This window comes from Bactrocera dorsalis, chromosome 3 (genome assembly GCF_023373825.1).
Source record: "Bactrocera dorsalis isolate Fly_Bdor chromosome 3, ASM2337382v1, whole genome shotgun sequence".
Lineage (NCBI taxonomy): Eukaryota > Metazoa > Arthropoda > Insecta > Diptera > Tephritidae > Bactrocera > Bactrocera dorsalis.
This window is the reverse complement of record NC_064305.1, coordinates 47,848,470-47,876,294: the sequence shown is the minus strand read 5'-3', so window position 1 is coordinate 47,876,294 and position 27,825 is coordinate 47,848,470. Positions and strand designations below refer to the sequence as shown.

Sequence of the window (27,825 nt, the reverse complement as noted above, 5' to 3'; positions counted from 1 at the left end):
TAAAGGTAGTTGATGAAACGTTTTGTAATTTGAAGCATCATAGTATTATTTTCAATGGAAAATGATTAAAAAAATTAAACGAATGACAGCTAACAAGTTTAAGTCTTTTCATTGGGTATTGAAAGGTCAAAATTCAGTTCTTCTAATATACTTTAAAAAGATTTAAATAGTTTCTCCATATAATGAATAACCACTACATAGTAATTTTTATTCGTACCAAATGTTGGGTGTTTTAATTTAAAATGCCCAAAAATTCTTTTTTGTTCGTTCTGGCCATAAAGGAATATGTTATAAAAAATGCTTATTTTGAGGCGCTCTCACACTGGAATAAGTTTAACAACCCTTTATCCCTGTAGCTGTTGTGAAACACGTTAATCGCATTTCTTAGCTTTTGGCAATTCACACCAGGGATAATGGGATGCCCAACTTATTCCAGTGAGAGAGCGCCTCAAAATAAGCGTTTTTTATAACATTTTGAGTTGAGCCTGTTAGTTCTCAATTAATAAATAGGAGTATTCAGACCAGCAGTTAGTCGTTATTGGGTAGTTTTTTACATGTATTTTGTTTTTGTAAAACTAACAGACTGTCGTTCTACCGAGTAACGTACTATCCATCTGGCAAGCTTAATAATTGTTTCGTTACTCGGTAATATCACATCAGCTGTTCTACTGCTCCTTTGTACATCAATTTAAAGTACTTACCAGTAATAAATTTGATCTGCTCCACATAATTTTCAATTAGATGACTGACAATTTTTGATTTTGCACTTTGTTGATGCATTTTTACTCTTTAAAAAAATTGAATCAGCTGTTTCGGAATAAAATTTATCATACTACCAAGGTAGAGCAAACAGTATGTTCACAGTTAAGCCTTTTAACGAAGTATGAACTAACGAATTACCAAATTAACAGGATTCGGTCTGAATACCCCTAATGTTGTTTATCATTTGCAATTGAAAATTAATTCGATTATGCATCAAATTACAAAACGTTTCATGCAATATATTTAAATTTCACATTTTCTTTGATTTTCATTGTTTTAAATTTTTATTATCGATCTTGAACGGCAGCAACAAATTCCTCCGTTCACATATATCTTTGGTATAATTTCAATCTGGCCGTTCTAGTCATTCCAATTGCAAATCGTAAAAACCTACCCCATCCAGTCAATTGTCAAAGTTCGGTAGGTGAGCGGCTCTCATATTTCCAGTGACAGGAAAGTTATGGATCTCTTTATCTCTGATTCACACGGTTGTCCGTAGTTGGATGTTCTCCATAATTTACGTTCTCTGTTTTTTCCTCTTAAAAATGGTCGCTTCGTCGAACCACCTAAATGTATTTAGACATCAATTGCTAAACATTAGCAATTTTCAGTGGCAATATTGCTAGTAATCCAGATTTTCTGCAATCTAAAATTGCCTGTCGAATATCCCTTTTAATAAATGAAGTTATCATATTTAAGAACGTGTTGAATAGGTTCAATAGGAGTTTATACTGTGAACAAAATAAGTTAAATAATACAATTTGGGAAGGATGGCGCCGAGTTCCAGTGTTCCTCTGCCACGATATGAGCAAGAAATCGGAATTAATGCAGTTTTATTGGGTCCGCCTGGTTCCGGAAAAGGGACACAAGTAAGAGCTCGCATTGAAAGTGATAGTTGATTTAACTTAAACCGGGTTGCGTTCATCATTTGATTACATAATTTAATTTAAGTTAAATTTTAATACAGTCAATAATGGTATGTAAACTGAAAAAAATAAAAAAAGGTCGGGGAAAATTATAGAATACCATCATACTATTTCAGGTTTAATATGGGTACAGAGGATGTTCTCGAGATTAAGAATTAGATCAACCTATTTAACAAACGGTTATGTAAATTTTATTCCATCCCCGGTTTCATGGTTACCCCCCTCATTCGAAAGGTAATGAATGGAACTTTTGAATAATACCACCCTTCCCCCCCTAGGACCCCAGGGTGCTCTAGGGCAGCATCCTGAAATTGGCGTAAAATCGTAGTTTTTTCATACAATTTTCACTAATTATTATAAAATTTATGTATTTTTACGCATAGAGTGACTCTATGTTTATTATTTTTATTATTTCAATGAATTAAAGTGGAAATCCACTTTATTTAAATAATAAAAACACTGAAAATTAAAAATTGTATATGCATCGGTAATAATGCATACAAGTAGTTGAAGTACCAAGATAACCCAACCAACCATTTATACAAGACCCCCTAAATAATAAAATTGGGTTTTCATTTGTATGTTTTAGTTTTTATTTTGTGTTATACACATATTTAATCACACCCAGTAACGCAATAAATGGGTCTGTATGTTTTTTTGGGCACAATTCCGATTTCTTTGGCGCCGCGATTTGAAGGTACCGTTGGAAAGAGGAAGTCCTCCTCATTAAAAAGGGTCCGCAAACGCTTAGTTTAGGAGATATTCGACCTTAAAGTTCAAAAATTCGCAAAATTCGAACATTTCAAGAAGCTATTTCAGGACGATAAACACACTTTATTCACATTTTTTTCTTCAAATTAATTAAATTACACTATAATCTTTTAAATAAATCCATATTTTACACTTTTAGCAGGTTTTTTACCTAAGAAATCTTTATTTTAAAAATTACTTTTTACACTCGTAGTGAGCATCTTTTATGTGCTAACAATTATAAGGGAATGGAGCGCTGCCGGCTGGGATTTAGAATAGCATCCCCGGATTTCGGGAATAAAATGGGTATCAATGGAAAGGTGACGTTCTCCAGATCACGAAAATATATATATATAGTTGCCGCTGACTTATAGTTTTCGAGATATTCGCATTTAAAGTTGAAAAATTGACAACTTTTACATTGATAATTTGTGTATTGTGAGTAGCTTTTTCTCTTATATTATGCACTTTTCACTTACTAACACTTCACTATAACGTTTCTGCATATTCATTTTTTTAATATTTGTTGTAAATAAAGCTTTATTTTAATTATTTTATTTTAGTTACAATTCTCTGCATTTGCACAATGAGAAAAGTGCTGCCATGGTTATTTTTTTTGAAGCGCGGCGCGGAAAAAAAAATAACCATGGCAGCACTTTTCTCATTGTGCAAATGCAGAGAATTGTAACTAAAATAAAATAATTAAAATAAAGCTTTATTTACAACAAATATTAAAAAAATGAATATGCAGAAACGTTATAGTGAAGTGTTAGTAAGTGAAAAGTGCATAATATAAGAGAAAAAGCTACTCACAATACACAAATTATCAATGTAAAAGTTGTCAATTTTTCAACTTTAAATGCGAATATCTCGAAAACTATAAGTCAGCGGCAACTATATGTATATATTTTCGTGATCTGGAGAACGTCACCTTTCCACTGATACCCATTTTATCCCCGAAAGCCGGGGATGCTATTCTAAATTTTACCCGCGCTGCCATATGATAATAAGCAAATATAAGCAATTCGCTGAATTTCTCTATTTTGATATAATTTCTCTTTCTTTAATTACCAATTTTAGTTCTAATAAAAACAAGTGTGTCTATAAATTATATCTCAAATTAAAATGAGTATGAACAATCTTTCCATGCATATGGGTATGGGTTTTTTCTTATTCAAATTTAATAAACAACTAGGTAATATATAATAATATTACGTATTAAAATAATAAAATGCTTAGATTACGTCGGGTATTGGCTGGATCAGGATTATCTTTTTAAAGGAGTACTACGCGAAAGTACTTCGGTCACCCCGGGTATTCGCTCGACCAGGGTTATTTTTTTATAGCGCGGCCGAAGGCCGCCAACGCAGAAAGGAGTACTACACGAAAGTACTTCGGTCACCCCGGGTATTCGCTCGACCAGGGTTATTTTTTTATAGCGCGGCCGAAGGCCGCCAACGCAGAAAGGAGTACTACACGAAAGTACTTCGGTCACCCCGGGTATTCGCTCGACCAGGGTTATTTTTTAGAGCGCGGCCGAAGGCCGCCAACGCAGAAAGGAGTACTACGCGAAAGTACTTCAGTCAACCCGATATGATATAAATTTTACAATATTATCATAGATTTTTACTTATTTGTCTTTATTGAACATAAATCGCAAATTATACATATATGTCGAGCGCTCGAAAAATAATATCCCTGGTCGGTCCAAAACCCCGGTGTTCAAAATTCTTCTGTGTCCAAATTCTTCTTCTTTCTGCAATAATAATGAATTATAAATTTTCCTATTATGTATTTCTCATTTTTACTAATTCTCGATCAGCCTAAAATTTTGAGAATATCGATATTTTAATTTATTTATATTTTCCCAATTGTTATTATTTTTCTATTGCGTATTTCTCATTTTTACCAATTTTCTTTCAAACTCGAATATTGAGAATATCGATATTTTAATTTATTTTTATTTTTCCAATTAATAATATTTTTCTATTATATATCTCTCATTTTTATGAATTCTTGTTTAGTCTGGAATATCGAGAGTATCGATATTTCGAACCCGATCACTGCTTGTATCACTAGTTTTCAATTGAATTTCGAACAGTGATGCCATTTATAGCGTGAATATTGTGCAAAATCGAAATATTTTTTATTGTTTTTATTGCAAAAATACATAAAATTAGATAACGCGCCATATATATTCGTAAATTGGAATTAAAAACACGAATTTTAAGACCTTTCCCGTGAAAATTGGTGCACGTTTTCGGAAAAGCCGCTCTCCTGAACCTTTACCGTATGTTTTATTATAATTAATATAGAAAAAAGAATCACGCAAAGAAACAAACAAAGAAATATCGTTAAGAATCCTACAAATTTGGTGTTTAAGATGTGGCAGCGCTTGTTTTCCTCATAATTGTAAACAATCTAACCTTTGCAGCGATGAGTGAGATAAGTGATTTTTAAATTAATAAATTTAGGTAAAATATTTCAAAATAAAAGTGAAATGTGAACTTATTGCAATCTTTAAAGTGTATATTTAAATATACCAAGTGAAAAATGTAAAAAAAATAGTGAAACTTAGAGAAATATCATGTGTTTTTAGTGCAAATTTTTGAATCTTTAATCGTGAATATTTTGAAAAATATAAGTTATTTTAAAATTATTTTTGGATATTCCTCCTCTGGAGAAGCTCCCCTATCCGCACATACCCCATTTATACGGAAATTCGGTTTTTTTACCCCTCCGCCAAAGTAATCGGAATCGTGTCTTTTTTTGGATTTCTCGCCTCCATAAAAATTCCATTATAACATCAGCAAAGTTTGCCGGATTATTAAAATTATCTTTGTAAAAAAAATCTTTTTACTACACGCCAATGCGACTCTATTCTTTGGGTGTGTGTGCCATCCTCGGCGACGAATGGATTGCTAGGGTCGCTATGGTTAACCTTTTCATGGTTGTAACCATATTCCGGGAGGCATTCATATGCGCGCCAAAAATCTGTTCTTATTGTAGTTCCTTCGTGAACATGTTTACGAATGAGAGGGATGAGGACCTCAGCGGAACGTACATTGTCAGAGCATACCTCCAGTCTGAGGTCCTCACTGCCATCCTCTATCATCCCCAGTACCCAATGCCCTTCTACGCGTCTTCCTGAAAAAAAGAAAAGTATTTGAATAAACATAATTGCATTATATATAAATTATTATTATTACCTTTGTTGTATTTGCGTTTTCCGAATTTACTTTCGTCAATCTGCACTACCTTACCTGGACCACCAATCTTCCCTTTGAATTCTTGGTGGTCTAACTGAAATATAACTACCGCTTCCCTGCAGTAGCTATACCAGTCGGAGATAGTGGCAGATGACAATTTTTTTCCAGCTCTGACGTAATCCTCCCTATAAATGCCTTCCCAAGTAAAGCGGTGGGCAAAGCAATACATTAAGTAGAACACGTGTGGAAAGTTTAATTTTACGCCTTCAAACCACGTGCCCGCTGCCCTTGAAATAAGGGACTTTGTCCTACAATTGTCCCTAGTGCATTTAAAATACCCTACTGGGTGGCGTTTGTGCAATGCCATTTGAGCTTTGTGAATGGCACAAAGCCGGCTTTTTGGTAACAAACCGTATACCTCGGCAAATAATACGCACGATTCATATGTGCCCAAGTATTTTACCATTTGTGCTAAATTCCACTGCTGTATCATCGTAACATCACGACGCACAGTGGTCGATTTGAAATATTTAGGCGGCCAAAACTATTTTTGGACGTTAATGGCTTCGAAAGACTGTATTTTAAAAAACTGTCTATTTATTATAAAAAATAAATAAGAAAAACATATATTTTATAATAAAAACACATTTTATTCTCATAAATTATAAATAAATAAAATTGCATTAAATTGTCTTATTAAAAGATGTTTCTATTTCGTCTTCTTCGTGCTCAATACTTGATTGTCTATGGGGCTCGGCAGGTTCCAATAGTTCTATAACTTCACTGGAAAAAATGTTGTGTGAAGTTTTCTTTAACGATCTTTCACTACTTACGAGTGGATCTGAGGTAAGAAGCAATCTTTGATAAATATCACGGTTACATTCTTCCCTTGAAAATTTTCTTGAAAAATTCTGTCTGTATGACCGAAAATGTTTATTTCGCGCTTCTGCAGCCTCCTCCGACAATTGGCCGATTGGCAACAGTGCATTATCTATGATGGTCGCCCCATGTAATAGTAATTTATGCATTGTTGGAGTCATGGGGTGCCATCCGTATAATTCCACATACATTTGCGCGGTGTTGAAGGCGTATTCTTCGAATTTTGTTGTATTTATTTTGAGTCCACTTGAAATCGCCTCTAATAAGATTTGAATTTGTATATTAATTCGTGGTTAATGCCTGTTATGATTCGGATTCGGCGTCTTCCGAGAATTTTTGTTTGTACCGTGCTTGTTGTGACCATTAATGATTTTCTTTCAATTTCGTTAAGGGTTGATAACACTTCTTCTAGGTAGATTGATAATCGTTGAATAGTATGATCCATTAGGCATTGTAAACTAATTTCTGCGCAGGTAGCCGTTACTCGCAATGCCGTCTTTGGTGGGTACCATTCTTGTTTTGCTTTCAACAAAAGGTCGTAACAAGGGTAATGCTTTGGGTTAGTTGCCCTTATTATTTCATATTGTCGTCTTGTTAAGTCAGCTTCTACTTTTTCCCTTCGTTTGCAATATGACTTGTGCGGCATGTATAACCATTTCATCATCAACATTTGATCGAATTCCCTCAGTTTTTCTTCTCTTGCTTCGTTCACTCGAATCCGAAAATGATTTGCTCGGACGACGTGGTTGATTAAGCGAATTCACTGGTATTTCAAAAGTGCCTTCCAGCCACTTCTGGTTGTTTTTCATAAAAACTTCTTCAACTTTATGAGCTTTTAGCCATCTCTGTTTAAATTCGTGTTTGATGTAGGAAAATTTATGCTTAAGGCTCTTATTTCTTTCCACAGTGTCTCCGCAAGACAATAGCAAGTGGTTTTCTAAAAACTCCAATTTCTCATCCATACTTAGCAAATTTTGTAGTTGCTTTTGCTCAAACATACATTTACGGGTCACCATTTTCACCCCCGACGAACTAGGTATCTCCATAACTGAAAAAAACATAAAATTAAAAAAATGGGTTTTTAAATTTTTTTAACAAAATACTTTGAACTGCTGTCTTTAAGGATTCTGCGGGATTCTGCGGCTGTTGTTTTTTTTATAGAAAAGCTGAATGTGTAACTTATTCAATAAACAAAAAAATATGATCCGGACGAACCCTGATCCATAACAAAATTGCTTTTGAAATTAAAAAAATTACATTTTTTATGTGAAAAAGAGGGTATGTTCAACTACCGAAAAATATAATGAAAGTTAAAAATAAAAGTTAAAACTATTCTTTATTTAATAGAAACTTACCTTAGCTATGGGAATCACTTTCACTTTCACTTCACTACACAACTTAAAATAAACATACATGCGTATTGCGAAATTTGATATAATTTGGGCACCCAAATAGAACTACGTATCAACTCAACGATCAAATTGCGTCTAACTGCACGGAAGCGGTGACGTATGGTTGTTGAAAAAAATGGTGGGGGGTAATTCGCGGAAGTGTTTACAATACGCAGACGTCAATATTTTGTGCCCCCTACGTAATTAAGATTTTGACTTTTGGCCGCCTAAATACTTCAAATCGATCACTGTGCGACGCATTACTGCTGCAGCGCTCGTGGAGGGAATATCATCATCTTTGAAAAAAATTAGATATTATTTTATACGATACTGTTTTCAAAGAAAATTTCAAAGCTCCCTGAAAAGCGCCGCAGGCGGAAATTTGGAATAAAAAATCGCGCGATTTTTTATTCCAAATTTTCATTATTTTTTCAAAATTTTCATTATTTTTTCAAAATTTTCATTATTTTTTCAGTATAATATATTACATTGAAACAAGCGCCGCAGGCGAAAATTTGGAATAAAAAATCGTGCGATTATATGGACGTAATATATTGCCTACTTTTCAGAAAGCTAAATAACGTATTTAACCTGATTGGTTATTTGCCATCATTATCAAGTTATTTTATTTAATTGTATTAATAATTTCCAATTGCGTCAATACGTTTAAATTAAGGCACGCGAATATACATACATAGTAAAATAAAAATTTGAATTCCATTGAAATCAATAAGCCGTTAATACAATAAGCCGTTAATACAGAAGTAACCCAACCTTAATTGAGCGCGGCCCTAAGGATCCACCCCACACCACCCCACCCCACCCCTTTTCACAAGTGTTAATACTTACAACCATCGAGTCCTATGTAAAGTAACCCAAATGTATATAAGACCTACCATTTTGATTCGTTGGGTTATTACTGTCTTCCTTTTGTGCTTATTTTCTTCGTCGTTTGACAGTTCATATTCAGTAATTTTGCTTACATTTCAAGGAACAGTATAACACGTAATTGAAAGCTGTTTTATTTATTAAATTGTACATAAAATTGCAACTTAAAATTCATAATTTATCATTAAATCAATTAAATATATTTCAAAGAATGTGTGTGTGTTAAATTGGTTAAATTTTTTGCAAGCAGTGCAACAAAAACTTCAAAAGAAGAGAGCCATTGTTTGAGCAAATGTGAAAATGTGCGTTTTTTGCGTACTTATATCTAAAAAACAAATTAACATTTAACAATAAATTTACATTTAAACAAAAGTTTAATTCATTGGCTATCCGTGCTATATAAATTTAAAAAAATCCGTGCACGCATTTAAGAGGAATAAGCAGTGAAAATGAGATACTAAACTAAACCCAACCCAAAATTTTAAACACGCATGTATGCTTAAATTATCGAACTTTATTTTAAAACATATTTTATAAAAATCGGTTCACAAATTTTTCCAAAAATTCACTTTAAAAAATGCTATTTTTTTGCAAATTTCTCAATATATGCTAGTACATTTTCATCTATTGTGCATTGTACTAAACCGATTATGGATACATTTTCACGCACATATATTACTTATGAATTATAAAAACCACTTCGAGCGCTCGAAAAATAATATCCCTGGTCGGTCCAAAACCCCGGTGTTCAAAATTCTTCTGTGTCCAAATTCTTCTTCTTTCTGCAATAATAATGAATTATAAATTTTCCTATTATGTATTTCTCATTTTTACCAATTCTCGATCAGCCTCAAATTTTGAGAATATCGATATTTTAATTTATTTATATTTTCCCAATTATTATTATTTTTCTATTGTGTATTTCTCATTTTTACCAATTTTCTTTCAAACTCGAATATTGAGAATATCGATATTTTAATTTATTTTTATTTTTCCAATTAATAATATTTTTCTATTATATATCTCTCATTTTTATCAATTCTTGTTTAGTCTCGAATATCGAGAGTATCGATATTTCGAACCCGATCACTGCTTGTATCACTAGTTCTCAATTGAATTTCGAACAGTGATGCCATTTATAGCGTGAATATTGTGCAAAATCGAAATATTTTTTATTTTTTTTATTGCAAAAAATCAGAAAAATAGATAACGCGCCATATATATTCGTAAATTGGAATTAAAAACACGAATTTTAAGACATTTCCCGTGAAAATTGGTGCACGTTTTCGGAAAAGCCGCTCTCCTGAACCTTTACCGTAAATCTTTACATAAAATACACCTTTTTTGCATTGAGTTCAATAATGCGAAAAACCAAAATGACTGCCTAATTTGAACTGTCAAATTACCGAGAAAGCACGAACAAAAGGGAATAAATTAAACCCACTTAGCAATAAATGTATGAAGTGAACGCGAAAAGGTGTTCAATGCTAAAATACTGTGGATGGCGTAGCCGGTGTTGGACCGGCCAGGGGTATTTTGTTAAAGCGCGGCCAAAGGCCGCCAACGCAGAAAGGGCACGATTCCGATTACTTTGGCGGAGGGGTAAAAAAACCGAATTTCCGTATAAATGGGGTATCTACGGATAGGGGAGCTTCTCCAGAGGAGGAATATCCAAAAATAACATAAAAATAGCTACTATTTTTTGAAATATTCACGTTTAAAAATTCAAAAATTTGCACTAGGAACACATGTTATTTCTCCAGTTTTCACTAATTTATTTTCACGTTTTTGACTATGTATATTCAAATATACACTCTAAGCATTGAAATAAACTCACATTTCACATTTATTTTGCAATTTTTCAACTAAATTTAGTAATTTAAAAATCACTTGTGCTAATATTTACAAGGAAAACCAGCATTCCCACACCTTAAAAACCGAAAGTGATGGATTTTTCAGCGTTTTCTTTGTTTGTACTTACGAGTGATTCTTTTTTCTTTATTAACTATAAAAAAAATCTATAAAGAAGATTTTTCAAGCTAAAATTGAATATGTGAACCCTTTTCCATATACATATTATACATATGTACATATATGAATATATGAATAATATGTGATCTATATTTAATAAACACAGATAAGTAAAATCGTGTAATAATATTATAATATTACGAGCAAATACCCGGGCTGACTGAAGAACTTTCGCGTAGCACTCCTTTCTGCGTTGGCGGCCTTTGGCCGCGCTCTAAAAAAATAACCCTGGCCGAGCGAATACCCGGGGTGACTGAAGTACTTTCGCATAGTACTCCTTTCTGCGTTGGCGGCTTTTGGCCGCGCTCTAAGAAAATAACCCTGGCCGAGCGAATACTCGGGATGACTGAAGTACTTTCGCGTAGTACCCCTTTCTGCGTTGAAAATAAAAAAATATATTGACTTTTTGTTATAAAGTGGTTATAATTTATGGTTATCATGCACTCAAAATTTATGTTTTCGCTATAAAATGGTAAATTTTGGTTATTATATCTGTTAGCAATTTCCATTTATTTTTGATGATACATTGGTTTGTATTTTAGGCGACAATGTATATATTATTATATATTTTGGGTATGAAGTGGTTATAATTGTCGGTTATCATGCACTCATATTGGAAGAAAATTTGAGTTTCGTACTGTACTGTATACTTTACACTTTATCACGTAATATTATTATATAATATTACTTATACATATGTATATATAATATTATTATATACTAGAGGACCCGTCCACGCTTCACTGTGGCTGATCTATATGATTTCTATTAGTTGGATTATAACTATTGGTGGATAGCTCTTTTCCATGAGTTATAACATTTTTGTGAAGCAACTTTTGTTAGTTTACAAAAAAATGGATCTTAAAGCATTTCGTGTGTTAATAAAGCATTTGGCTTTTTGGGGAAAATACTGTTGAATTTGGGCTCAGGGAAATCCATCGTTGAAAAGATATTTGCTAACCTGGACGATGCCCTAAAGAGGCGAAAGCTCTGTGCAAAGTAGGTGCCTCGCAAGTTCATAATCTAACAAAAACAGCGCATAACTGATTCTGAGAAGTGTTTGAGTGCTCTTTAATCGGAATAAAACCGAATTTTTGCGTCGGTGTGTGACTATAGATACATAGCTCAATTGATATGATGGACTCCTACTGGAGTCCAATTGACAGTCATTTTAGTGGACTGCACATGAGGAACCGGTTCTCAGGCGTAGAAAGACGAAAAAGTGCGCTGGAAAGGTTACATCAGTCTTTTGGAATGCACGTGGTATACTCGTAATACATATTCAACGACTGATTACTGAGCCAGTGATAATCTATTTCACTGCGTATTTGGTTGCAGTTCTTTTTTACTATTCTTAAGCACTGAAAATGGGAGGCCATGCTTAAATAACAGCTGATTTTTGTTTTGAATTTGCTTTGAATTTTCAGCGACATCTTTCGTAGCGTAGGGCAAGTGTCCGTTCGTTTGCACTCAATATCAGCTTATATTTTTCCTTCAGTTCCCATAGGTGCTCCGACTCGCTAGTGATGAAATTTGGGGTTCTTTTGTTGTTTTCATCAATTTTTGATATAATTTTGCTCCCAAATTTATGTATTGTCTGTTATAATTTAAATATTTCAAACATATTTTTATGAATGACATTTGTAAAACATATGTTGCCCATAACGTTGCCATATATCATAATAAAATTTTATAGAAATTAAGCATTGACTGTGTAACGCAAACGACTACTCAGTTGGCAACAATACTTAGCTAAGATTTTATTTAGGCACAACTTATGTATGGACTGTGAAACCGGGCATTAGCCATACAAAATTCTACATATACATAAATGCAACTAAATGAAATTTTTTTTTACAGGAAATACATGCAGAAATCAGCTCTGCGATTTCCTAAATTCCTCTAAAATCTCCCAAATTCGAGGAAGATTTACGGGAAAAGAGTGGCAGCATTGCTTATTTGTCTGACCATACATACATATGTATGTACATAACTTTATTTATTTCACGGATTGTATGTGATTTTTCCTTAAATTTAGAATATTGGAAGTCATAGATTCGTATAACTTTACCACAAATAATATAAACTTCAAACAACGCATTTTCATTTAATGTTTTTAGCAAGTGGCAGCTTTTGTTATGACAGCCTAAATCCATGAAAATTTCGAAAGAAATGTAGCGCCATCTACTGTAACATACCGCACTTAGCGCCACCAACTGGTGGATAGCTCTTTGCTAATGCGACTATAAGGAGAGTTATAAACTATCCTATCTTTCAAGTTGGACCAAACTGCACACAGTGTTAAAAATTTCATTAAAATCGGTTCAGTAGTTTAGGAGTCCATCGAAAACAAACAATGTGACACGTGATTTTTATATATTAAGATATTAATAATACATGTATATAATATTACTTACTTGCTTAATAAATTTAAAAAAGCAAATATCCATATGCATGAATAGAGGAATTTTTGCCAAAAAGAGGAATTTCAGCGAATTGCCTTATCATCACATGGCTGCGCTCCATTTCGTCGTAATTTTTGGTAAACAAATGAGGTTCAAACAAGTGTAAAATGTGATTTTTAAAATAAAGATTTTTTAGGTAAAAAACCTGCCAAAAGTGTTAAATGTAGATTTATTTAAAAGATTATAGTGCAATTTAATTAATTTGAAGTGAAAAACGTGAAAAAATGTAGTGAAATAGCTCTTTAAAATGGTCCAATTTTGCGAATTTTTGAACTTTAAGGCCGAATATCTGCTAAACTAAGCGTTTGCGGACCCTATAACCCATTTTTTAATCAGGAGGACTTCCTCTTTCCAACGGTACCTTGAAAGCGCGGCGCCAAAGAAATCGGAATTGTGCCGCAGAAAGGAGTACTACACGAAAGTATATCGGTCACCCCGGGTATACGCTCGACCAGGGTTATTTTTTTAGAGCGCGGCCGAAGGCCGCCAACGCAAAAAGTAGAACTACACGAAAGTACATCGGTCACCCCGGGTATTCGCTCGACCAGGGTTATTTTTTTAGAGCGCGGCCGAAGGCCGCCAACACAGAAAGGAGTACTACACGAAAGTACTTCGGTCACCCCGGATCCCTTTGTATCATTAATAGATGCAATTAAATATGTATATACATTGCACTGAAACATTTTGGTTTTCTTTATTTTGATCTACCACCCTCCCTCCCTGTTTTTCTCCATAAACGATACTTAACCGACGCGATACTAAACATTCCCCATTTCAAAGTTATATTTTAAACTTGTGTATCCACTAAAAGGGTCGGCTTTAGTGTACAATCCCACGATTTCAGGGTTAAAATTGGTATGGTTGCAAACTTATAGTTTTCGAGATATTTGCATTTAAAGTTGAAAATTTTGCAAATTTTATCTTGCAATTTCTCGATTTCTAGTAATTATTTATTTCATATTATGCACTTACACTTCATTATATTGACTCTACATATTTATTTTTCAGTAATTATTTAGTTATTTGCTAAAAATAAGCATTTTGTATTTTACACAAATTTCATTTCATCCACAATAACAAATGTATTCCGTGGTGACAGATAATAAGTGTTGCCATAATTACATATTTATCAAACGAATAAAAATGAATAAAAAATAAGATTATACCCCAAATACACGCAAAAGAAGTTTTATAAATGTGTATGAAATATACCGTGCCATGTTTATTTTCGTGCCGTCATATATCAGTAGATTCTGCAATGGGTGCTCTCTTGGCCTTGCATATTTCGGTATAGGATTTTTGCATTTTGTGGTATCTTACAAGAGCAAGAGAATCTCCGTATTGATAGTTGTCAGTGAAAACTCATCGAAAGCACACATTGTCGGTCCGAACGACTTACATTCCACAACATACAAATGTGCTTTCAAAATGTTTTCAATGTCGGTCCGAACATAGTGTTACGCGCTTATAGCCGAGTTAACAACAGCGAGCCAGTCGTTTCTTCTTTTCGCTACATGGCGCCAATTGCTTATTCCAAGCGAAGCCAGGTATTTCTCCACTTGGTCCTTCCAACGGAGTGGAGGTCTTCCTCTTCCTCTGCTTCCCCCGGCGAATACTTTCAGATCTGGAATTTTTTTCCGTTCATTCGGACAACATGACCTAGCCAGCGTATTCGCTGTCTTTTAAGGGGTTAAGGGTAGTCAAAGGCACGAAAAAATGAGAATTTTCAATATATATTTTTTGCTATTAAATCGTGTTATTTTACAAAAGTAGTAATATGTCATTATTATAGAATGTGTTGATTTGAAGTCACGAAAATTTAAAAAAAAAAATTTAGTTTCCAAAGTTATAGATGTTGTGTTGACCCAGTTCCATAAAAAGGTACTTGCGGTGACAACCACAAGTCCTTGGAGATTCATCTAAAATCGATCGGACAAAATAAATTAGTTTTATAAATAGATAAACTCGGCCTTGATCGAAGGTTTTTTTCTCTTTTGTGGTGTGTGTGAACGGTGGGCTTTAATCTTTCACACAATACGCTCGATAGAACCTTATACGCGACGTTGAGGAGGCTTATCCCACGATAGTAGGCGCAGATTGTGGGGTCTCCCGTTTTATGGATTGGGCAAAGCCAACACTTAAATTCCAATCGTTGGGCATGCTTTCGTCCGACCATAATTTAGAAAGAAGCAGACGCATGCACCTCATCAGTTCTTCGCCGCCGTGTTTGAATAGCTCGGCCGGGAATCCATTGGCCCCAGCCGTTTTGTTGTTCTTCAGGCGGGTAATTGCTATTCGAACTCCTTCATGGTTGGGCAATGGAACGCCTGCTCCATCGTCACTGATTAGGGAATCGGTTTCGCCTTCTCCTGTGGTTATACGTTCACTGCCATTCAGCAGGCTGGAGAAGTGTTCCCTCAATAATTTAAGCATGCTCTGGGCATCGGTGACTAGATCACATTGGGGGTTCTACAAGAGTATGCTCCGGTCTTGAAACCTTCTGTAAGCCGCCGCATCTTTTCGTAGAATTTTCGAGCATTACCCCTGTCGGCCAGCTTATCAAGCTTTTCATACTCACGCATTTCGGCGTCTTTTATTTTCTTTCTGCAAATGCGTCTCGCTTCCCTCTTCAACTCTCGGTATCTATCCCATCCTGCACGTGTTGTGGTCGATTGTAACGTTGCGAGGTGGGCAGCCTGTTTTCTCACCGCTGCGATACGGCACTCTTCGTCGCACTAGCTGTTCTTTTGCACTTTCCGAAAACAATGGTTTCGGTTGCAGCTTTACGTAAGGAGTTTGAAATGCCGTCCCACAGTTCCCTTATACCGAGTTGTTGACGAGTGCTCTCAGAGAGCAGGAGTGCAAGCCAAGTAAAAAATCGTTCGGCTGTCTGTTGTGATTGCAGCTTCTCGACGTCGAACGCTTGTGTCCCTTGTGTCCTTCCTTGTGTTTGTTGACGTGCGCTTTTTGCTGCACAGAGACGGGTGCGAATCTTGGCTGTAACAAGATAGTGGTCCAAGTCGATGTTAGGACCTCGGAGCGTACGCACGTCTAGAACACTGGAGACATATCTTCTGTCTATCACAACATGATCAATCTGGTTGGTGCCTTTTCGATCGGGAGACACCCAGGCAGCTTGATGTATTTTCTTGTGCTGGAATCTAGTACCACAGTTAACCATATTTCGGGCCCCGGCGAAGTCGATCAGCCTCAGCCCATTTGGGGATGTTTCGTTGTGGAGGCTGAATTTACCGACTGTAGTACCAAAGATACCTTCTCTGCCTACCCTGGCGTTAAAGTCGCCAAGCACGATTTTGACATCGTGGCGGGGGCAGCTCTCATAGGCGCGCTCTAAGCGGCCATAGAAGGCATCTTTGGTCACATCTTCCTCCTCCTCCATCGGGGCATGGGCGCAAATCAGCGATATGTTGAAGAACCTCGCTTTGATGCGGATTGTGGCTAGACGTTCATTCACCGCAGTGAATGATAGTGCTCGGCGACGGAGTCTCTCTCCCACCACGAATCCCACACCAAACCTACGCTCATTTATATGGCCCTGTAGTAAGCGCCACAAGGACCTACTCGTCTCTGTTGTTGTCCCGCCCATCGCATTTCTTGGACGGCGGTGATATCAGCCTTTATTTTCGTGAGGATATCAACCAGCTGAGCAGCGGCACCTTCCCAATTAAGGGACCGGACATTCCAGGTGCATGCCCTCAATTCGTAGTCCTTATTTCGTTTGCCATGGTCGTCATCAAAAGGGGGTTTCTCTTCCGAGGCTGTTGATAATTTTTCATTGCGGGTGTTTTTTTACGAGGCGGGTCCCAAACCCAGCGCACAACCATATGCAAGGGATGTGTCGCCTTCTCACTTTAGCTCGCCTTCAAACGGATGTTTTTAGGCTAACCAGAGGATACTTGGTCAAAGATCGGAAGTCGTGAGCTGCTTGAGCCATATGTGAAAGAATCGGTTCTGGCCACTCCCAAAAGAATAGCGATCAGAGAACTTTCCTCACTTCTCGTGAGCTTCTACACACGACTCCATCCTCCCAGTGCTACCTTACGTTCATACTTTACAGAAGTACCAAAAGAAATAAAGAAAAAAAAATAATACCCCAATGACAGGAAATATATAACACATTAGTTTTCCGCATAGAATTCCTTTCCGCATTAGCTCTTCAAAAAAATAACCCTTAGCCGGACCAACACCTGGGAGTGCTGTTTTTTTTACGTTGACTTTCTTTCTGCTTTGGCGCTTCAAAAAAAAAAAATAACCCTGACCGATCCAACACCGGGATTTATCAAGATAATGCGAATCCTGAAAGATTTTACATTGTTTATCACACGATAATGAATTTAGTTATGACGTCATAATCTTTCTTTTTTCTTTTTTTATTCCACTACAAAATGTGGCAACACTAATTTTTTGCTTGTTTACAACCATTTTCTTATTTTATGAATAACTGGATTTTAACTAAAGTTTCATATGGAATTAAAGTTATTTTTACACTATTTACTATAAAATGAATGATTAAAAACGAATTAGTGAAGTGTTAGTGGATATAAAAGTTAAAAATATAAGTGTAAAATTCATTACAACACCCGCGCCGTTAGTTCTGCTTTCTCCAGGCTGGACAAGGAAGCAAAACGAATGGGTCTGGCAGTGAACGAGGGCAAGACGAAATATCTCCTGTCATCAAACAAACAGTCGTCGCACTCGCGACTTGGCACTCACGTCACTGTCGACAGTCATAACTTTGAAGTTGTAGATAATTTCGTCTATCTTGGAACCAGCGTAAACACCACCAACAATGTCAGCCTAGAAATCCAACACAGGATAACTCTTGCCAACAGGTGCTACTTCGGACTGAGTAGGCAATTGAGAAGTAAAGTCCTCTCTCGACGAACAAAAGCCAAACTCTATAAGACGCTCATAATTCCCGTCCTGCTATATGGTGCAGAGGCTTGGACGGTGTCAACAGCGGATGAGTCGACGTTGCGAGTTTTCGAGAGAAAAATTCTGCGAAAGACTTATGGTCCTTTGCGCGTTGGCCACGGCGAATATTGCATTCGATGGAACGATGAGCTGTACGAGATATACGACGACATTGACATATTTCAGCGAATTAAAAGACAGAAGCCAGCGGCTACGCTGGCTAGGTCATGTTGTCCGGATGGATGAAAACACTCCAGCTCTGAAAGTATTCGACGCAGTACCCGCCGGGGGAAGCAGAGGAAGAGGAAGACCTCCACTCCGATGGAAGGACCAAGTGGACAAGGACCTGGCTTCGCTTGGAATATCCAATTGGCGCCACGTAGCGAAAAGAAGAAACAACTGGCGCGCGGTTGTTAACTCGGCTATAATCGCGTAAGCGGTGTCTACGCCAATTAAGAAGAAGAGAAAAATTCATTATAAATCGGAGAAAGACGCATTTTAAATAGTTAATTTTTTAAACTTTAAATGCAAATATCTTAGAAACCGTAAGTCAGCGGCAACTATATGTACATATATTCTTGATCTGGAGGACCTCCTCTATCCGTACATACTCATGTTAACCCAGAAATCGGGGGATGCTAATCGCAGCCGCTCGAATCTTAAATAATTAAAATATGTACAGTGGCGGACAAAAGTCTACATACACCCCCTATTTCCATTGATATGAGAGTGCAAAAACTTTTTAGAAAAATGTATTTATACAGTTTTATTCTAATATTTATTATAATAACAATTTATTAAAAAAATCCGTTATTTAACATAAAACAACAAATTTATGGATGAAAAACTCAAAAATTGCTTTGACAAAAGTCTACATACAGTTCAAATATCCTACTTTGTACATTGTAATATTAACAGTAAGGTAACGTTAGCCTTTTTCTTTTATTTCAATATGTTTATTGTTTGATATTTATTGAATTTAGTTGTGGTTTAAACATTTCAATAGCTATAATGGCTACGCGAAATGAAATATCAATTGATGTAAGAAATTTGGTGATAAAAGAAAGAAAAGAAAAAAAATTATATGGTGAAATTTCTAAAATTTTGAAGTTGAGTCGAGCAACAGTACAGACAATTCTAAAAAACTTTAAAAATAATGGTTCCAACGAAAATAAACCGCGCAGTGGACGCCCAAAAAAACAATCTCGTAGAGACGTCGGCCTGATTCTCAACGAAGTAGACCAAAATCCAAAAGTAAATGCTCCAAATATAGCCGAACGCATAGTAAGTACGTCACAAATGAGTATCCAACCAAGAACAATAAAAAAAAAACTCTAAACGATAACGGATTCCACAGTAGAACACGACGGAAGAAACCTTTTATTTATGAAAAAACCGGAAACTTCGTTTAAAGTTCGCCAAAAAACACAAAGAAAAGGAAATGGATTTTTGGAAAAAATTTTCATTTACAGATGATTCTAAATTCACCCTTTTTGGTAGTGATGAAAGGGCTAAAATTTGAAGGAAAACTAACGCCACGCTTGAACCGAAAAACGTAGTATCAATTGTGAAGCTCGGTGGCGGCAGCGTAATGGTTTGGGGAGCTGTTGCGGCCTCTGAAGTTAGAAATTCGGACTTTATTGAAGGTGAAATGGACGGTTATAAGTATAAGTCTCTGTTGGAACATAATTTGAAGCCTTTGATGGATAATTTAGGGCTCGGTTCCAGTTTAATATTTCAACAGGATAACGATCCGATGCATGCGGCGCAAATTGTTAAGGACTGGTTGCTTTATTATACTCCAAGACAATTAAATACACCACCTCAAAGTCCAAATATGAATATTATTGAACATGTCTGCGAGATTTTGGAGCGTAGAATTAGAAAGCACCAAGTTTCTAGCTCTGCTACACTCTAAGAGCGCATATTGGGACCTTGGAACAGCATTACATCTGCAGCGTTGACAAATTTAGCAGAATCAATGCCACGGCGTCTTCAAGCAGTTATAGATGCCAATGGGGACCCAACTAAATACTAAAACGCCTTAATAACTAGCATTTTGCAAAGTTTTTCGCACTGAACTAAGATATTTTTGTACTGTATGTAGACTTTTGTCAACACAATATTTGAGTTTTTATTCCATAAATTTGTAGTTTTATATTAATTAACGGATTTTTTAAGTTTGTTGTTATTAGAAAGAAGATTAGAATAAAACTGTATCAACACATTTTTCTAAAAAGTTTTTGTACTCTCACATCGAAGAAAACAGGGGGTGTATGTAGACTTTTGTCCGCCACTGTATGTACCTATTAAAGTGAATCCAAGGATATGTTTTGATCGTCTAACTTAGCAACCCGAATAAAATATTTAGACACGTTTTATTAAGATATCAAATATTTGAAAGTGAAAACGGCATTGAACACGAATGATTCTTTCTTAGGAAAATATATGATATTATTTTTTCTCCTCTACTTGTATATACAGTAGAGTTCGGATATAACGACCTTCATGGGACCGGCAATATTATGTCGTACTAACCGGATGATGTATAAAACGGATATTTACATATGTATGTGTCGAAGTACAGTTGTCTTTTATGGCTATTGCTGTAGCGTAGCGAGTTTCGGCTGCACATATACTCGACTGCTTCTGCGTCGTTTTCCTCTTTTTGTGCTTACCACCGAACCACACTCGACGATAGCGACGCCACACTGTCTGTCGTCCCGCTATAACGGTTCTTCTTGAAGTGACAACATGCAGACAACCAATAACAGCACAATCAACGGTTGATATGAGGAACTTAGTCTTCTAATGAAATTCCCTAAACTGTATACACATACTTGAAACAAAACACGGCGCGTCGTTTTAAACGGACGAACTATCGTAAAAAAATGTCGCTATAAACGGTTTGTCACTCAAACCGGAGTCGCACTAAACGGTTACATTTTCTCAGTATCTAACTATTAAACCGAACTTGAGTAAATAATATCGACGCTAAAAACGGTTAGTCGTTATAAGCGACGACGTTATTAATGAACTCTACTGTAGTATATTTTAAGGGTTAAATTAAATTGAAAGCATATTTGTACTTTTAAAGAATTTTAGAATTAATTTACTAATCTAATATGTTATTTTAATAACCACAGAAGGTTGGTGATACTAAAAAATAAATAATGTGAATAGCTGAAAGCTTTTCCATGTGGATAAATCTTAACAGTTTTCGTTCTCAGCTAACTTTTTAATACACAATATTTTAATTTTTTAGGCTCCAATACTAAAAGAAAAGTTTTGTGTATGCCATTTGTCAACTGGCGATATGCTTCGAGCTGAAATATCTTCGGGGTCCAAATTAGGAACAGAATTAAAAAAGGTAATGGATGAGGGGAAGCTAGTTTCCGATGATCTAGTTGTGGATATGATTGACAGCAATTTAGATAAGCCAGAGTGTCGAAATGGATTTCTCTTGGACGGTTTTCCCCGTACCGTTATTCAAGCACAAAAGGTAAGATTACGATTAAATTAGCATTACTACTTAAAAGCAATATCTTCTCCTTTACTGGCATAAAAAAAAGCTAAAGCAGTTATAACCGAGTTATAACAGCGCGCTAGAAGTTTCTTCTTTTTTGCAGTGTGGCGCCAATTGGATATTCCAAGCGAAGCCAGTGGCTTTTCCACCTGGTCTTTACAACGGAGTGGACGTCCTCCTCTTCCTCGGCTTTGCCGGCGGGTATTGCGTCGAATACTTTCAGAGCTGGAGTGTTTTCGGCCATTCGGAAAACATGACCTAGTCAGCGTAGCCGGTGTCTTAATTCACTGAACTATGTCATCATATATCTCATGAAGCTCATCGTCCCAGGGATATCAATATCATTGGCGTACGCCAGCAGCTTTACACTTTTATACTTACAATTTTCACATCTTGGCTGGGGCAGCTCTTATAGGTGCGCTCCAAGCGCTCATAGAAAGCATCTTTGGTCACATTGTCCTTCTCTTTTATCCGGGTGTAGGCGCAAATCAGCGATATGTTGAAGAACTTCGCTTTTATGCGGATTGTGGCTGGTGATGTCAGCCTTTATTTGGGCAGCGGCACCTTCCCAATTAAGGAACCGGACATTGCAAGTGCATGCCCTCAAATCGTAATCCTTAATGCGTTTACCGTGGTCTCTCATCCGATGCTGTTGATTAGTTTTCATTGGAGCATCTTTTACTTGGCGAGTTGCAAACCCAATGGACAACCCTGAGTGGGGAGGGTTCGCCTCACTTTGGCTCGCCTTCAAACGGATGTTCTTTTGTTACCCATAAGATACGTGGTCTAATACCGCAAGTCGTGAGTTGCTTGAGCCATATGTAAAATAGTCCTTTCTGGCCACTCCTAAGTAAATGGCAATCAGAGAACTTTCCCCCCTTGCGTAAACTTCTATACATGAGTCCATCCTCCAAAAAGCAATATCAGTTCACATTCATGTTCATATACAATTAGATATTTCGTACGTACTTTTAAATACAGTCCTGTTTAAAGTTATTCCACCTTTAGTCGATTAAATTGTGCTTTTGTTTTTTAAAAGGTTCTCAAATTCGCTTATTTGCTCATTTATCGTGCAGAATACCAAAAGAGGATCATTTAACAAGCAGAATGCCAAGTGGTGGACATTGAAACCGCCTAATACCGAACGGGGTGCACCTTAAAACAGCAATCCTATATTTGGGTGATATTCAGTTGTGCAACTAGGAACTGAGTTAGAGCTTAACATTTCTTTATAGGATATTAATTCCCTTAAGAATGCTATGTTAACAATTTTCTCATTCCTGTACAATGATTTTATTTTTAATGTGTTGTAATTTATTTAAGAAATATTTCTTAAACATTAGGAGGCGGTACGGCCGTTCATTTTGGTCGCCCTTTACATTTCTTACCCGTGTTTACCTTAACCCTCTAAGTTTGGATGATTTGGCTGGAACCTGTATTTTCTTTGCTAATGTGAAGACATGCTGCCTAATAGCACGCTCGGTGATCGAATTATTTTAACCTCTTTTTTCCTCTGGAAGGGTACTGTCGACCGTATGGATGAACACACTACAGCTCTGAAAGTATTTGACGCAGTACCCGTGGCGAAGCAGAGGAAGAGGAATGTCTCCACTCCGTTGGAGAGATCAGGTGGAGAAGGGCCTGGCAGCTCTTGGTATAATTGGCGTCAAATTGCTAAAAGAAGAAACGATTGACACGCTATTTTTAACTCGGCTATAATTGCGTAAGCTGTGTATACGCCATTAGGAAAGAATTCATAAGCTAAATAGAATTTTTCGCCGGTTTTACCGAATTCAAGAACTTTTATACAACGCGCAGACATGTGTATTGATGTTTCAAGACATTTTTTCATTGCTATGTACTATGTACCATTTGTTGGAACGATAGTTAACTTTTTACAGATCCTCGCACATGTCTTTTACATAAACTAACGGGTGATTTTTTTGAGGTTAGGATTTTCATGCATTAGTATTTGACAGATCACGTGGGATTTCAGACATGGTGTCAAAGAGAAAGATGCTCAGTATGCTTTGACATTTCATCATGAATAGACTTACTAACGAGCAACGCTTGCAAATCATTGAATTTTATTACCAAAATCAGTGTTCGGTTCGAAATGTGTTTCGCGCGCGTGTTTTGTTCAGCGATGAGGCTCATTTCTGGTTGAATGGCTACGTAAATAAGCAAAATTGCCGCATTTGGGGTGAAGAGCAACCAGAAGCCGTTCAAGAACTGCCCATGTATCCCGAAAAATGCACTGTTTGGTGTGGTTTGTACGCTGGTGGAATCATTGGACCGTATTTTTTCAAAGATGCTGTTGGACGCAACGTTACGGTGAATGGCGATCGCTATCGTTCGATGCTAACAAACTTTTTGTTGCCAAAAATGGAAGAACTGAACTTGGTTGACATGTGGTTTCAACAAGATGGCGCTACATGCCACACAGCTCGCGATTCTATGGCCATTTTGAGGGAAAACTTCGGACAACAATTCATCTCAAGAAATGGACCCGTAAGTTGGCCACCAAGATCATGCGATTTAACGCCTTTAGACTATTTTTTGTGGGACTACGTCAAGTCTAAAGTCTACAGAAATAAGCCAGCAACTATTCCAGCTTTGGAAGACAACATTTCCGAAGAAATTCGGGCTATTCCGGCCGAAATGCTCGAAAAAGTTGCCCAAAATTGGACTTTCCGAATGGACCACCTAAGACGCAGCCGCGGTCAACATTTAAATGAAATTATCTTCAAAAGTAAATGTCATGAACCAATCTAACGTTTCAAATAAAGAACCGATGAGATTTTGCAAATTTTATGCGTTTTTTTTTTTTAAAAAGTTATCAAGCTCTTAAAAAATCACCCTATACTATTTCAACGAAATCTGAAGTTTTACTAACATAAATTAAATTCAAATACATAGGTTCAATGATTTGTTTATTACCATTTTAATGTTCTTTCTTGTGTTGTTTTTCAAAATATTTTTCTCTTGTGAGACATTGAACCTGCTACAAGGCTAATCTGTAATTTTAACCTTGCCATACGTAAATTTTCATTACGCTCTAATGCTTTTATTTGAGAGAGAATTTTGAGGAGCTTAAATTATTATTAATCATTTGAAACCAGGAGGAGCACGCAATTGTTCCTGTTAGTAAAGGTAAGTTATTAGGCAATTACATTTACAAAAATGATAAGCTCATCACGTGCTACTGTTACCTTCGCATCGTATAAACGGTATGCCTTTGCTGACTCTGAGCCAACCATCACACGCGCCTCGCCATTCGGGAGAAACTTCCTGCTATGCTTCTTGTCCAAAACTATAGCTTTGATCCCGAATACTCTGAGATGACTTACCGTTGGTTTTTTGCTAGTCCACGACTAGAATGGTGTCATGTCCTCTAAGGCAGATGTATCCGAACGGTTCCTGAGGTATGCAACCCTGGTAATAGCTTCTGCCCAGAAGCCCTCATTCAGACCAGCATGTAGAATCTTACTGCGCGCCATCTCAACCAATATTCTCTTTGCGCGCTCAGCGACACCATTTTGTTGAGTTGTGTGTGGTACAGTAAGCTGCCTTTTAATACCATTGCTTGCCAGGAGTTGTTCAAACGCGCAAATACTCACGTCGCTTCTCAAACACTTTATTTTTTTTTTTACAGTCTGACTTGAACACTTCGAATTTTTCGAATATTCCGTTGCGAGTTTTCAAGAAGCTTACATACGTGCATCGCGATTTATCGTTAATGAATGTTACGAAATATCGTGCTCCTCTTTGTGAGGATTTATTCATTGGTCCACAAATGTCCGTATGCATCAGATCCAACACGTCTTTGCTGTTTCCAAACCATGCACCAGATTCTTACTATTCGTTTTGTTTAGATGTCCAAACCTACTGTGTCACTTCATTATATCAGTCAAATGTGCCGTTGCACCACTGTCCAAGCACCAAAAGTTTGTTGCAATACTACCGTTGCAACATGCAAACACTGATGTGCTGAACACAATAAGCGCGACAGACTGAAACAACATCTGTCAAATATTAAAATACACACGTTCTTATGGACACAGTTATTTTGACAGCTGCACGACTGCAGGGCGACAGTTGTCACTCTCGCTAACTTCAATATATTTTTATATTTGCCAACGACAGTAGGACGACAGTAAAGTTGACAGTGGAGAGATGAGGTAGAGTGGTGATGCTACTAATGTGTAAAATGTAAAATTATTCAAAGCTCTAACAAAACTGACGTTATTTTACAAATAAAAGCATAAAATGGCTGTATTATATAATTTGTAATAACAATTGATAATTGAATTAGGTAACTAAGAACTCAAAAATAGTATATAAGGTTTACAAATTTAAAAATAAAATTAGAATGAAATATTTCTCAGCTTGAATAAGTTTATACCACCAGTGGTAAGGATCTAAAGAATCTTATTTAAGTCTTACAAATCAAACAGTTTGATTTTATAATTCAAACAGCATAAGAACTTGTGTATTTTAATATTTGACAGATGTCGCTTGCAGTCTGTCGAAGTTACGAATATTGCGTTGTATATATGTACATACATGTCACAACAACATTTCTAACAGGAACTAAAAGATGTTTACAGTGGTGCCAAGTGAAGCACCGTGCCATGATTGGTTTCGTCGCTCCATAGGCCAAAAACCTGCGAAGACGGTGAATTCAAGCAGTCCACCTTCTATTGACTTTTTTTCCTCTTCATCAGTGAAAAAAATACCAATATCAAATCTTTTTTGAAAACTACTCACTTACTTTTTATTAAAAACTAACATTAATTACTCATCTACTAAAAATCTATTAAAAACTAACAAAACTCAACTATAAGAGTGTTATGGTATCTTTATATTTTTTTGTTAGTTTTTTTAAATTTATTGAAGAAATACTTCTAAATTTCATAAGAAGACAAGATTTTTTGCGAAGCAACTGAAGTTTATCAATAAAAATTTCGCTGGTTTTATTTTCGACGGTACCATTATGAAATAGCAGATAAAAAACAACAGTTAATAAAACGAAATTGCTCATGGGCAACGTTGGGGTAGGAAGTATTATTGAAATGAATGGGTCAATTTATCCGATTTATTCCGAAAAAGATGTTCATACTTGGCAAAGCCCTATCTTTATTATTTAACGATACTCGCTATTATAGTTGACTTTTTAGCATAAATAACGGTTAAATCGCGAAATATCCCAAGAAAATTAAGTGAGAATGTTTTAGCTTTTACCTTGCAAAGTTCTTTTTTAATTAAGAACCAAAAAATTTAAGAATATGTGAGGTAATTCATTAACCACTATTTGATACACGTTTTAGCTCGATGACCTACTTGCCAAGAGAAATACAAATCTCGATGCCGTAGTTGAATTCTCTATAGATGATAGTTTGCTAGTACGAAGAATAACGGGGCGATTAATTCACCCTTCAAGTGGCCGATCATATCACGAAGAATTCGCTCCACCGAAAAACAAAATGCGTGACGATGTAAGTTCCTTAAGTTCTTAATGAAAAGGAAACTAAATTTAAAATTAAATTAATTATAATAAAATTACGTTTAACTTAGGTAACTGGTGAACCTCTAGTACGACGCAGTGACGATAATGCCGAAGCCTTAAAAAAACGATTGGAAGCATATCATAAGCAAACCAAACCATTGGTTGACTACTACGCAGTAAGAGGTCTACATTTTAAAATTGATGCAGCACAAAAGGCCAATGATGTGTTTTCACGCATTGACAACATATTCACAAATCAACGTAGATCAAGAGAGTCTTTATGAAATGAGTTAACAAAGTCTTAACAAATCCAAAATAACAATTTTTGTAATAACGTTAGCTGTAAGTAAATGTACAAAGGTTTAAATTAAAAAATAAAGCTCTTAAAACAAGTTTTGCTCAAACGGAAAATAATCAGACTTTCTTTAAGTATATGGTTGATTTTAAAACTGTCACTTCCAATGCATATGAACTCAGTATAATGTTATGTCATGCATCCCGAACATTTGGCATTGCATCATGTTTACAAGCGTACTTCAATCGAGGTGATGCTT

General features: G+C 36.1%; 2 protein-coding genes across 5 annotated transcripts in view; one reads left to right on the top strand and one right to left on the bottom strand.

The window, feature by feature from the left end:
• The window catches only part of LOC125777195 (uncharacterized), a 282,927-nt gene that overhangs the window by 18,300 nt on the left and 236,802 nt on the right, over positions 1 to 27,825 (bottom strand). The gene's annotated exons all lie outside the window — the stretch shown is intronic.
• LOC105222240 (adenylate kinase) lies at positions 1,444 to 27,685 on the top strand. 2 transcript variants are annotated; one of them, XM_049451430.1, is made up of 5 exons: positions 1,588 to 1,738; positions 1,805 to 1,922; positions 21,502 to 21,738; positions 27,093 to 27,260; positions 27,340 to 27,685. In XM_049451430.1, the coding sequence occupies exons 2-5, from the start codon at positions 1,899 to 1,901 to the stop codon at positions 27,553 to 27,555; spliced, it is 645 nt and encodes a 214-aa protein (XP_049307387.1). In that variant the 5' UTR covers positions 1,588 to 1,738; positions 1,805 to 1,898; the 3' UTR covers positions 27,556 to 27,685. The 2 variants fall into 2 exon arrangements, with proteins under 2 accessions (XP_049307386.1, XP_049307387.1); XM_049451429.1 differs by lacking the exon at positions 1,805 to 1,922 and having other exon boundaries at positions 1,444 to 1,631.